The sequence below is a fragment of the Danaus plexippus genome, chromosome 24 (assembly GCF_018135715.1).
Source record: "Danaus plexippus chromosome 24, MEX_DaPlex, whole genome shotgun sequence".
In the NCBI taxonomy this organism is placed as follows: Eukaryota; Metazoa; Arthropoda; class Insecta; order Lepidoptera; family Nymphalidae; genus Danaus; species Danaus plexippus.
Genome location: NC_083552.1, coordinates 685,094 through 699,913, shown reverse-complemented (window position 1 = coordinate 699,913; position 14,820 = coordinate 685,094). Strand labels below are relative to the sequence as shown.

At 32.1% G+C, this 14,820-nt stretch overlaps 1 protein-coding gene across 10 annotated transcripts in view; it reads right to left on the bottom strand.

The window, feature by feature from the left end:
• Window positions 1-14,820, bottom strand: part of LOC116776027 (voltage-dependent calcium channel type D subunit alpha-1) — a 67,832-nt gene that overhangs the window by 20,775 nt on the left and 32,237 nt on the right. For all 10 annotated transcript variants that reach the window (XR_009753118.1, XM_061524442.1, XM_061524440.1 and 7 more), the window contains exons 3-6: window positions 4,159-4,376; window positions 1,276-1,381; window positions 909-1,048; window positions 600-706 (exon numbers count right to left, since the gene is read on the bottom strand). Coding sequence is in view for 9 of the 10 variants with exons in the window: in XM_061524442.1 (XP_061380426.1) it covers window positions 600-706; window positions 909-1,048; window positions 1,276-1,381; window positions 4,159-4,370 (565 nt within the window). In the remaining variant the exon portion in view is untranslated. The remainder of the gene's footprint in view (window positions 1-599; window positions 707-908; window positions 1,049-1,275; window positions 1,382-4,158; window positions 4,377-14,820) is intronic.

The following is a 14,820-nucleotide window of genomic DNA, read 5'->3' as shown; positions in this document are numbered from 1 at the left end:
TATTTGTTAACGATATTAATTTGTTTTGTGCAATATTATAGTGGAGCGGAAATTTCGATAACCGTGTAGCGAGTGCTAACGTTCCAGTGAAAATTCATTCCTCTAGTAATTTATTTAAAGATACACCAGTAAAATAACCATTTTCATGAATCAATATTACTTAGTCGTTAAATTAATTAGTCGGAAGGGATCAATATTAACTCTTTAATCTGATCTGGGTGGTGACCTCGATCTGTGTTGTCTAACGGGCGTTATAATTTATATCCTAGTTGTAAGCGAATGGTAGATCTAATGAGATCTAAGTTATTCGCTAGCGTTCATTGAAATTAAACTAGTATTTTCGGATTTATTACGCGATTTTATTTATTTTAACTACATGTTCCCGACGTTTCGGTTTTTGCAACTTGTTAACCGAGATCACGGGCAGACGCGATAAGAATCTCGGTTGCTGCAAAGTAACCGAAACGTCCGAAGCGGTCATGTAGTTAAAACAAAAAAAAATCGCGTAGTAAATCAGAAAATATTAGTTTTATTTCAAATAATAGATCTTCTATATCTTTGTTTCTGGTGCTATATAAAAATAAATAGTTTCCACTCACTGGGAACTCCTGAGACGAGCCTCAGAGGTCGCAGTACGCGGAAGGCTCTCAGCGCTTTGACGTCAAACGCGTCTTTAAAGATACTCGAAAGAACTGTGCTGACCATACTGGAAAATAATATGAATATACATCATAAGAATTGTGTTACTGATAACTGAGTATAGCTTTTGACAACTAGTGGTTAATGTAACAAAAGCGACAAAGATAGTACTGATCTGTCGTATATCGAAGTTTTAATTTGCTAATAATCATTTATATAAATCGGCGATAGCGTACGTTGTGGCGTTTGTATGTAATATTTTTTCTCACCCGATAACAACGATGGTAAAATCCAACAGGTTCCAGCCGTTCCGCAGGTAGGACCCCGGGTGCATGACGAAACCGTACGCGATTATCTTCATAACACACTCTCCAGTGAAGATCACTAGGAAAATGTATTCTATTTTCTCCTGCGAACATAATAAAAAAAAAAACGTTGTAATGCTCTTTAAACTAAACATAATAATTTTGTATTTATATAAAAACTTGCTGTTCTTGCGACTTTCTCCGTATGGAAGACTGTTTGTTAAGTAGCTAAACTTAATAACTCCTTATAAGATTTGCTATCTATTAACGAGAATTCTGCCACAATCGGCTAAGCGGTTTCAGAGTTTTATTACAGCTAAGATAAACTCACCAGAACCCAGTTCGTGTAGTTGGAGTCGCTGGCGGGGTAGGGAGTGTACACGGCGAGGGCGATGCAATTAGCGAATATAGTAGTCAGAATCATCCATTCGAATGGTCTTTATTGAGACGTAGAGTTGAGGAAATTTATCTATTATTATAAATTTAAAACTTAATAAAAATACACACAAGAAATATGCTATTAACTAGTCAAGTTCTATGGGCGGTGAAGGCCTTTTTAAATATAGATTTAATTCAAATATAATGGATATTTAATTGGAGAAGCAATTACTTAGACTACCATTTACAGACAGAACTTAATATTGACACAATATTAAAATCCTTATACTAATGCCACCCGGGAGGACTTTATTCTTATTATAGCAACGCTTGATTACCTTAATTATAGCAAAGACGGCCATCGAGAAGAGCATTGTTTGACTTTAGAAAGGGAATGGATGGATGGCAAATCAGCGGTGTTCGATGATGATTACCCCATTTGAACGATGTAACTAATTTAAAGAGTAAAGAGACGAAACCTTTAATCATTCAATGGATTCACGAGAGGAGAGGAGAGGAGCTTCAACAGTGCCTGGGACTTACGACCCAGGTGTAGGTTTAAGGGGCCCCTATCCAACGCGCGTTAAACGCTCACCTCCACCGTCCAAGCCCCTCTCTCTACCTAACCAAATTTGAAAAGATAATGAATAAGTTTACGAACAGATCATTCACCTCCATAAATCTAGGAATAATGATGAATCACATAAATAGTCATATATTCCTAAAAATCATTTCAGCGTGACTAACGGAAGCTCGAGCCAAAACTAACAATTAAGAAACAAGAGCGTGTTTATCTGAATCATTAATAAACAATTTAGTTTGATTTTCATCTGTATTTATATGTTAGTAGGGATTTATTACGTGTCATAAAACATCGCGAGGTATGTTTGTGAGCTAAATAAATATATTTTTGTTAACATCTAATCGAATGTAATACGATAAAATCTACATCATTCTAGGGTCAAAAAAAATATGTTGAGCTAATGTTGAAATAGTTGTACGTGAAATTTAATATGCCTAATAGCTTTTTGATATTATGATGATGTAAAGAAAAAATTAGGGAGTTTTGGAACATTGATGTTTATATCAAAATTGAGGTTAAATAATTTTCCTGTTTACTACATTAAAAGGTATCCCTGATAGGCGTATAATATGTTTAACTTGTTGTAAGTCTTGTTTATCTATAAAATATTTCAATGAAGTCGTGTTTTTAAATAAGTTTTCAACCACAGCTTGGACTTTTATAAAATGTTTTGCTAAACAAAAAATGTTTGCTATTTAGATTATTTCCGCTTTCCAAAAATATTTCATTGTTTCCTGAAGGGTAATTCGTATATGTTTGTAGTACTCATTCATACACGCGGTATTTTGGCTTCGCGCCATTTTTACATACTTCGCTTTTATTTGTTTATTTTTGAAAGGGCGTCGTGCCTTTGCGGATCAACTTTGAGATGGTGAGTTTAACATTCTTTTGATAATTTTTATATTTATTATTCTATCTGAAGAATCTTATTCATTTGTAATGCGTTTATTTGTTCTCCATTGAAATTAATACCATTCGAGGTCGTCGTGTATCTTTGTATAAGTCAGTGAATGGTTGGCCTTTGTTCGTTTAACTATTAAATAAGCAATCGAAGCTACGGATGAATTCAATCTTTCTTTTGCAATCTATAGAGTTGTTAAAAGTAACAATAGGCTGTTTACTGCATGAAAAGAGTTTGAAAATTACAATCACTAACTATTTGTGTCTTAAAAGATATTGAGGTATGACGAAGTTTGAGTAAATAAAATTGATTTTATGTTGACATTCGACAAAAGTCAAAATAGTTATTCCGTGAAAGAACCAAGACTGAACAAATTATATTAGCTATAACTTGATTCCAATTTCATGTTCAACAACCATCCGGGATTAATAAGTTCCCCATGGGTCTTTTTGTGTAAAAAATACAAGCTAATAACTAAAAAACAGCGAATTTTTACGTGACGAAACTAAGTTCACCGGTTACTATCCTGTTTTTTATAATTTTATATTTACATGTTAGAGTATAGACGGATACTTTTATATCATGTCCGTGATCACGGTAGCTGTAAAGGAACGAAAACGTCGAGGTTGTATAGATATAAAATAATAAAACTCGTTGTATACAAAAAACTTCGTTTCATTTCAATTAAAATCACGCTCGTCCAATGTTTAACAAGTCAATGCTCCACTAAATCCACGTTCACATTTATTGCAAAAATTCTAAACCTTAATAAAACCAATTTTTTTTTCTTATTTTTTAACATCACGTGTATATGTGATTGAGTGCCCTTAAATAATTTCTTTTTAGATCAAGTATTAGAGAATAATGCGACGAATTAAACACACTTTAATTCTATTGTAATATCATTTTTAATAAATTGATTTCTTACTCAGGTTATCTAATGTAGATGTGTTTATTGAAACAGATGTCACAACGGAAGTTTGATTTGAGTAAACAAGTGAATATAGCTTGTTTTAGTTGGCTCGCTGCCAGAGGTATTGGTTTTTAAAGTAATATAGGTCACTGCTTGTGCTGCAGGTACTCCGCGTGGACGTAGCATACATTTTTTAATACATTTATCAGTAACGATTGGATTTTAGAGTAATAATGTTTACGTGTGGAAGCCGCGAACATTTTAAATGTATACGTTTCATGTTGTCTCGTTTATTACATCATTATTCTGACTTTGAATATTTATTTTATTATCTCTAGCAAACAAGTCATATATTTTCTAACTTCTTATAAAGGAAAGGCTATAAATTAAACTATTTATCGTGAGAGACAATAATATTCTTGTAATTTTTAAAGGATACTTCCATTCAACGATGTTAATGCAGAGCTTTCGGAGTGGATTTTTGAGGGTGAGACAGAAGAGCGCCCTCTTGGGCCTCTCTTGTGGAACCTTAGGGCCTCTCCGCGGCGGCTTGCGGGGGGCCACGGGGACCGGAATGAGGGGGCCAGCGTCAGGTGTTGCGTTAGTGACTGGTGTGCTGGCGGCCACGTCGCCGCCATCTTGAGCATTCATTTTGACCTGAAAAGAAACATATTATTTTTTTGTAATATGTAATACATTAGCAAAGAATACTATACAAAATACCATTTTATAGAAAATGATAAACATAATTTTAAGTTAGACACTTATATTCAACATTGATTTCAATTCATTAATACTAATACCGTGGCCTTTATAACTTTAAGGAGAACTTTCGAGAAAAATGGAATCTAGGTCTCTTACACAGCTAGTAGTGAAACTAAAGATAGTTAAATTATAAACTGGTATTGGTATGAAACGAGTCGCTTGGTGCTCTCGTTAAGTAGGTAATTACTCCTACTCTACTCCCTCTAATACTCTTAGTAAAATTACAACGACTAGGAATATTAAATGATAGACGATTTTTAAATGAAATCCTAAATGAAATTATATTAAACTAGCTTTCAGCGCGACTCCAACCGCGTTAAGATCAGAGTTGTTCTCTACCACTACTGTCAATGAACCCGAACTGCACTTCATGGTCCCACCCGAGTAGTTTCTTGATCAGGATCGGGATAAGTTACAAAAACGCTACGGCCATTGAATCCAAACCGCACTTCATGGTTGCACCGGTGTCGTTTTGGGATCAGGGTCGGGATTGGGATACAGTTATAAAATTAACATTACGGTCACTGAACCCGAACTACAACATGGTACCACCCGTGTAGTTTTGAGATCTTGCTCGGGTTCCGGATGGGGACTGGTGTCGACATCGACATCCGGCGTGGGATGAAATATTTTATAATCTCATTATTTTAATTATCGGTAGATATCACGATACAAAAATATGGTGCGCAATTTAAGCGGCGTAAATTTTGGGATTGGGTTTCGAAATCGAGACAAAAGGTATCCTATGTCCTTCTCCAGGGTTACATCCATCTCTATACTAAAATGCATGAAAATCGGTTTAGCGGTTTAGGAGTGAAAACGTAACAGACGGACAGAGTTTCTTTCGCATTTATAATAATTTGTAGGGATAATTAATTTAACTTAAAAGTTGTAAGCAATATTTAACAGTGGGTCGGAATGTATTATTTATGAGATATGTTACTTATAATACGACGTAATTCGTTAGTTAGTTGTATATTTACTTTGTTTAACCTTTAACCCGAGTTGTTAAAAATAAAACATGATATAAGTCATGTTTTTCAAAAATAAAAAATTTTCAATTAATATATAAAATTTGCAACATATTTTTGCATACAAAAATAAAAATATGAAACACGCATGAGATGAAAAGTTTAAAAATAACTTAATTGAATAATTTTTTGTATCCAATAAAAGCCTTTTAAAATTACTCTCATTTGTTTAACTAACTTAATCTTCGAGTTAATTTTGACCGCTTGATCGCTACGTGTGTAACGTTATAATTAAAGTGCTTTCGATTCTTGATTCGCGGAAGAGTTATAAAAAATATACGCTTGTATTGAGGCTTCCACTGAAATTATGAGAACAGTTATTAATGTCTTGTTTTATTTTAAACCGAATTTGAAGGATGAGAAAAAGTTCACGTGTTTAAGCTTCACACATGTTTTAAAGTAGACGTGATTTCCTTTGTTCTCGCAAATTTTGTTTGTTAATAATAATGTGAGCAGAAACATTTAAAGTTTAGTTATTTAATAGAAAATACGATATTAAATTTAGTTAAATATACATTGAAACATAATAAAGCAGAACAAAAAATCTTTTTTAAATCACCAACCGTATCGACCTTAATATTTCTTTGCGAAACGTAACTGTACGCTTAACCCGAGTTTATTGTCATTTCGAAACGACAAACGATTCGTATGTAGCGTATGCAAACTTCTACTAAGCATAATGAGATTTAAGATTTTCGCGAGTTTTATTCATTTAAATGAAACTAATAATTTCAAATAAACTACGCGTGATTTGTTTTGTAAAAAACTACATACTCCCGACGTTTCGGTTACTTTTTCGGTTGCTGAAAAGTAACCGAAACGTCGGGAGTATGTAGTTTTTTACATAAATAAATCACGCGTAGTTTATCCGAAAAATATTAGTTTCATTTAAATTCTACTAAGCATACTTTTGTATGCGCTTTGAACTATCCATCACACGTATGATCGCTTGTATGTAGGTCACACGTTCATACACTCACTATAGTTATTATATTTATATTTCATCGTCGTATGGATAAAATATCATAAAATGAGAGACGTTGCTGATTCCGTGGAACCAACACCAAGCTGTGTGAACCAGAGGATTCCTGATACCAGACAAGCTATGGAATGGCATTGCTATCCTAACATCGGGGCAATCATGTAGTCTTAGGTATAGGTTATAAGTTTTAATATGTAATTCTTATTATAATATACATATAAGTAAGTTTCGTAGTTTTCCTGGAACCTCTGGTTGCCACCTTATATGATTGACTTAATAACTGACCATTAATATCTTTAAAGCATAAACATATTTAAATGACTGTAATGTTAAGAAATATTATACAGTATTATACTTATTTCTTCTTCATTATCCAACTTACTTGTCTTTAACAAGCATATATTTCTGTCGCTTCTTATCAGAACAATCACGCCTCTCATACCCTCTGTAACATTCTCAAACCATCATATTATCTTTCTTTACCTTTCGAGATATAAATAACCATAATCAGAATAGTTTGACACAAATTCGTTATAGTACACATTGTCATATATATGAGAATAATACATAAATAAAACTATTATATCCTAATGTTTAAAAATCTTAAAATCTAAGTAAGTTTCTCGTTCCATTTGTCTCAAGTAATATGTGCTAACAGCGCACCAACTGATAGAAATTTAATGAGACGAATGTGTAATCATTATAATAATATAGAGCTTCGTCATTGTTTGCCAGGAAATTAAGATATCGTTGGCGGTTGATGATAAATGACAAGACCAACTGACAGACATTTTCATCTCGTCTGCCAGTGATCACGGTTGCTGCAAAGTAACCGAAACTTCGCTAATATGTACTTTAAAATAATAAAGAAAGCGTAGTTATACGAAAATATTAATTTTATTTTAATATATATTTATCCAAAAATAATATTTAATACGCTTGCGAAAATCAATAACGTAACTTAAAATAAAATTTTCTTATAATAAGCCAAAGCTCCAATCCTATAAATAAGCTAAATATTGAGGCCTCATATATCGCCTTTTCGTTACCAACCAATAACACATACCAACATACCGAATGACAATATTATTAAAGCCAAGTATACTACAAATTGCATAATGTAAACAAAACATTGGAATTATTTTAATGGAACGAACTATTTGATTATAATGGAACGTCTGAAAATTTTATCAATAAACATTCAGCCGATCATCGAAAGTGACTTTTACGGACGGTATAAATCATACGAACATTTTTATGTGTGTTCAGAATCGATAATAGCAATTTACATATTAAAAACAACGTATATTTTATACTTTTAACGTGCTGGATGACAAACTAAGTATAATCTCGATTTAATGGTACGGTTGTGTTGTGTGATAATTGATTTTAAGATTGAATTTGATAAAACTATATTTTTTACGCTAAACAACAATTACTTGATAAAAATATTTTAGTACTCTAAATTAATGACGTACGTACACGTACGTTTGTTAATAGTTATGTAAACATAAATTTTTATCAGATATTATAATGAATAAAAAAAATGTAAGGACATAAAAAATTGAGAATGTCTGTGTGAAGTGTAACAAATGATCGCTGGACACGCGAACAGAAGTAAAGCTTTACTATAAATAGTGAATGTTTAATAATAGTATTCATAACATCGGTTTGCATTGCGGAAGTAAGTACAGGCATCTTTTCATTTTTTTATTTAAAAATCTCCTCACGTGTGCGAGGTAAAGTTTCAGATTTCTTTGTCAATGTTCAGCGTTACTTCCAGTAATCTCACAAAATGGCTGAAGCCGTATTTATAGTTTCCAAATACAAGTTGATACTTAAATGTTGCCATTACAAAATTACAATGCGTCTACTGGTAAATATAATAAGGATTATAGTGTATTATAATTAGTACGACACGGAGGTAATACGTGAATGAAACATTGGTAGCTAACCGTTGTTGTTTCATCATGTTAACTTGTGATAAGACATACATATATTGTAAAAAAAATTATATAAATACGATGATGTTTTACTAATGAATGCCAATAAGTACTTTTTATATTAAGAAAATTATTTTTTTTATAATTAAATTTTATATAAGTATGTATTTATTCTTACTAAATCATGTGAAACGTAAGATAAGTTCAAAAAATTAAAATAGTGATAAATAATCAATGTGATATACATCAATGTGGTATATAAAACTTTTATTTAATTTATTTATAAATATATTAATTTAATAAACAACATGGCTTCGTTATTTCTTATATTATCTGCTTCTGAAAACGTTTCGTTATAATTAAAAAATAAAATACATACATTGGATAAACAGTAGATAATGTTTTTAATAAAATATTTATAATATCCAAAATTAGGAAAGGAAAGAAAATTATAACATATTAAATGTTAAAATTTAACGAAAGCAAGATGTAGTTCCCAAACTGTTTATATATATATAACTCGGAGAATAAACATAGAAAAGACATTGACAAATCGGACACCTGGAAATTGAGAGGTTATCGAGATATGACAATAATTTACCGGAGTGTGTATTTAATGATATAATAGATGTGATAGCGGTGAATGCTTTGACATTAACTGAAATAAACCAACAATAGAATAAGGAATTCATATCTGTATGAATTGTTGATACTCTTGGTAAAAATAGCATTTAATACGACCTATTAAATGAGATAGAAGACGAATATCAGCTGTATTTTCGATCGATATATCAAAAAAATATATCGTAATTACTAGTTATTCCTAAGTAATATATCATACTATTGAGCTGCTGTATGTGATGTAAGGAATGTATTGGTCTATGTTTATATATAACAATCCTAAATCATTAGTTTGTTTGGTGTTCGCGAATTAATGCTAAGTGATTCATTGAATTCCTTGCATCGTTTGTTGTATGTATGTATGAAAGATCGTGTTGGAACTTAAACATTTTTCACATTGAATCATACTAATGTGTTTTATATTTATTATATCCCAGCTCGTATTAGGATTATTTATAACATTTCAGGTGTTTCCGAGAAGAAGAGGTGATAAATTGTTTTTGAGTATTTTCAATTTTCATTGAGGGAGTATAAGGGAAGGCAGGTTTTGTACGTCGGCCACTTATTCCGTATCACGAATATATGGATGTATAATCAATCTCATGTTTTAATATATTTGTTTTTAAGAAATCTTCAATGGTAATTACAGCTGAATACGTTCGTTTCTAGCATGATAAATATTACAAGAATAAACAAGTAACACATTAATCAGAAGTCAAATATGACATCGGTGTTACAGAAGTAATTAACTGACTGGTGTGTAGTCCAAATATTTTCGTAACTATGGTGTACATTTGGGGTATTTTTTGCTAATAACTAGAGTTATATCCAAAGAATGAGCTTTTTATTCTTATTCGAGCGGTTTAATTTAGTATATATATTTAATATCGGGACGGGGGACTATTAAATAATTCAAATAATCTAATTCTCAAACCACTCCTATGATAAATTGAAATTGCAAGTCCTAATTCATTCACGTTCAACTCAAATTATTTATTTGAAATGATTTTAAAGCAACATTTATTTAGAGATAACAGTGACAACTAAAAGCTTCTAGCTGTTGTGTTTACTAACGCTTGTATTGAAGCTGAGCTGAATGTTACAACGCATTATTGAAACCGAATTCATTTTATTATTAATAAATTTATCTTATTCAAAAACATGCCAAAGCAAACAATGTATATGTATTGTATATTAAATCGGATAATCCAGATATATTTCTTACTCATCCCATCCCATCCCGATTATTCATCCCAAACACAATAAAATCAATATAAATATTTCAATGGAAATGTAATGTTTTTTGTTGCCTTAAAATATATTTATCGACTAACCTTAAATGTGGAAATGACAGAGTTGAAGCTACAGGGATCTTCTGTTGCTCAACGAGAGTTAAAAAAATAAATTAATTTATCTTGTGAATCGCTATTAGAGGATTAGATACAGTAATATATTCGTTGTACATACTGAATAATATTTCCCTAAGTGTTAATCATTTTATTTTTGTTTTGAACGATTAGTTTTATAGTGGCATTGACTGTTTTGACGTTGTAAGTCTTTCAGTACTCTGAGTTGGTTTACCAGATTTGTAGCGGTGTACCAGATATGTACAAGTGATTGCCAAGTGTGAACGGCATGAGTCACAGAGAAAAATAATTGCTATACGTATCGATTTACGAAATGTATCGGTCATTTAATGTTTATTTTTATATGAACAATAAAAATAACACTATAATGTGTAGTTTTTGTAAGTTTTTGGTGACATTTTGATAGACGCTTTTGTATTCACATTAGCACGATCACCGCAAACAAATTGAGTTGTCGGTTTAGCAATCAAATATGTACACAATATGAGCAAGTTGAGCGTAAAAATAAAGTTTTATTCTTAGATTACGTTTTATTTTAAAAATAAAACCGATAAGAATGCTGTTCCTATTAAATCAATCTTTTTGTTTTGACATAAAACGATGACACGAGTCTACAACATAATATATATAAGCAATATTTATTTCTATAATTTTGTGTGTTACTTCATCACATTATGAGATCAAAGACTTTCGTGAATATTGAATTAAATGAAACGGATATTTTTAGGATTACACTACGCGTATTTTATTATTTTAAAAAACTACATACTGACGACGTTTCGGTTACTTTCAGCAACCGTGATCACGGGCAGACGAGATGTGAGTGTCTGTCAGTTGGTCTTGTTATTTATCTCAACCGCAAACGATTTCTCAATTTTCTGGCGTACCGCTCTGGATGCCGGCCGAAGGTGCTTACAGTGTCAAGAGAATCAGCGTGAAGTAGTCATTAATGATTGCATTTCGTCCGATGAGTGAAGGAGCCGGTTGCCCTTTCCCTGTTTTTACCATTTCCTTATTCCCACCCCTCCCTCTTCCGCAACTGACTACTGACCATCAAGAAGGCCGTCTACTTGTTTGCCAACTTTTACATAAAAAAAAGCTTTAAGTGGTTCTCGCGAGCCACCCACAGTAGAGTGACAAACTGCGATATAACATATGTGGATGGAGTTACTGACAGAATAGTTAACATCTTAATTAGGTTTCGATCAAGACTATACGAGTATACATATAATACTCTTCAATTTGGCATTCGTTCAGACTAAAAGAGCTATAACAATCTTGTTGACATTTTCTTTATTTGATCGATTTCTTAACGGAATTAAAAGAAATGAAACGTTAAGTAATCATAATTTTAAGGTAAAAAAGTTAAAATTTGATTAAATTGAGCCTTTTAAATAATAGCGACGAATAGCAAGACTTTATGCGCAGAATTTCTAATAATTTTAACTATTTTAAGTATCCCTTCCTTCCTTAAGCGCCAAAAGGGCTTATAAGCAACTTACCATTCACACAGACTGGATAAGGGCTTAAAAGACGGACAAAAAGAGACAAAATCAAGGAAGGACCTAATAACCTGCGCTACAAACTTTTAGAAGGATCTTTATTCCAAAGACCCACGAGACAGGCATTCATTTACAGAAATAAACAGTTTTCAGTCAAATACCAGTGAAACAATTATTATAGATGAGCGTGAGTTCTGGGAACATATCAAAAAGTTGAAGCCCAGGGCCCGACGGATTAAAAAATCAAGCTTTGATAGTGGGAGCGAAATTACTAGACGGACCACTGACATGTATATTCAACCTGTGTCTACAAACAGGTAAAATACCGAAGCAATGGTTGAAATCAGATATAATACTCCTTTATAAAAAAAGGTGACTAACTGGACATCGCAAACTACCGTCCAATTGGCTTGCTTTCAACAGTGTACAAATTATTCACTTTTATTTTAAATAGTAAAATTAGCCCAACAATAGACAGTCAGCAACTGGTAGAACAAGCAGGCTTCCGCCCCAGTTTTTCGACCATGGATCACATCCATACACTTGAACAAGTAATAGAGAAATACACAGAATTTAACAGAAATCTATGTATAACCTTCATCGATTACACAAAAGCCTTCGACAGCCTCTATCACGACTCTATATGGAAAGCCCTACATATCTGCAAAATAGATCCAATATTAATAAGAATCATAAAGAATATATACCAGAACAGTGTTAGCAGAGTCTAGCTAGAGTCTAGAGGAGACGAAATCAAAATCGCTTGAGGCATCAGGCAGGGAGACCCTTTGTCTCCAAAATTATTCATAGCCGACTTGCAATGCATATTGTCCAAATTGAACCGGACTTCTGAAGGTGTCCCCATAAACAACGAACGCATCACACATCTGAGATTTGCTGACGACATCGTGATCTTTGCCGAAACTCCTAAGAAGTTAGAAAATATGATATCGCAACTAAATTTAGAGAGCAAACATGTTGGCCTGCATATGAATCTAAGCAAGACAAAAATAATGACAAACGGTAAGAGAGGAAAAGTAATGCTTGATGGTGTCGAACTTGAATATGTGGAACAGTACCTATACTTAGGCAAACAAGTATCGTTTGCTAAAACAAGAAATGAAGATGAGGTCAACAGAAGAATAACATTGTTTTGAAGATGTAAGGTTTACAATCGATTTCTGATAGATCTCATGCTGGAGTTCTTAAAGAAATACTCTGGAGGAAGGTGGTCCACTCCTACACGTAAATAGAAAGAAGAATTGTCCCGCACGTACTGTTATGCGTAAACCTATGTTATGATTTTAAGAACATCTTTAAGACTAGGATTCTAATTGCTCGGCGTTTCAGTGAAGTGGACGTTAGTATTTAGTTAGTACTTAGCATTCCAAATCGGTTCAGAATTTTCTTCTCAATTCTTGGGTATGTCGAATATGAAGTGTAAGACATATAGTTACGTCTCCAATAGGAATATCAAGGTCGGTGTTGCTTCCCCAATTGACAGTGTACGGTGTTTAAGTCAGAGTTTAGTTATATATTTTACAAAGATACATCGGTAAAGATAGTTTAAAAAACAACATATACAAGAAAATATCATTACACCAATATTACTCAAAGCCTGAAACAAAGATAACCAAAGAGTATTTACATATTTAATGTTACCCGTTATTAAAATTTTTCTCTATAAAGTGCTTTTAAATAACTGCATGAAACAGTTAAAGAGCTAAAAGCTTTGACTCGGCAACACTTAAGAGAAAAAAATCATTTGAATTCATCAAATGGATTGTGTTCTATTGTATTTGAATACCTTTTATTTATCTTGATTAAATGTGTCAATGGCTTGTCTTTGTTGCTGGAATTAATCGACAGTTTTTTATCAAGCGCACACGGGTTAGATGTATGGTCTAGACTATGACTCGTCTAGACTGTGGTTACTTCTACACTCTGTACTACGATTCCAATTAATAGACATTATTTTATTATAATTCTCACTTTATTTTAATTTCTTAACTAACACACACACACAATATAAATAATATATAGGTTATTGTTGTGATATCAAGTGTCAGAAACATTGATGATGAAGTAAACTATGACCACTTGGCCTGATGATGACAGAGTGATGATGGTTTGGTATAAATTAAATCGATCGTTACATAAATAACATATGTATTTTGGTAAATTTAATAAAATAAAATACTTTTTGCAAAATTTTTACTACTTTACTCCCCTTACATAATATCCCATAACTACTTTTTCTGAGATTTATGACACAAAAATGACATTCGTTTTAAACTTAGCTTCGGAATTTCAAAACGATTTTTAAGTTTTTTTTTTTTATAAATAAAAAACACAAGCAATACAGATAGAGATATCGTTGGCGTGTGGTCATTAGGGGCCACTTAATTTTTTTTTATAGAAGAGTCTAGCGCGATGTCAACGATCATAGACTACCTCTTGAACATCGTCATCAACAATCTCATCATTCATTATACAAGACGAAAATAATGCATTAATCATATATATATATATATATATCTATATATATGAACGATTATATTAGTTGTAATATTCATTAATAGGACCCTTACGTAAACCGAAACTTAAAGTTAGAATCGTTAAATTTATTCAAAGGCTGTGTATATGAAATTTACGATATGAAATCATCATCTGATAAGCGGCAAGCAATGTCGTTGACAAACACTAGTTTAAAACATGTTAATATATAACAAAATAACAGTATATCAAATAATATATATTTTTATATATATATATATAAAACGTTAATATATTTCATTTAAATTAAATCAGTTATAATGTTCTATAGTTATTTTTAGGTAAAAAAAAAGTTAATTCGTTTCTAAATAACCAAGGATCCGTATAACTTAAT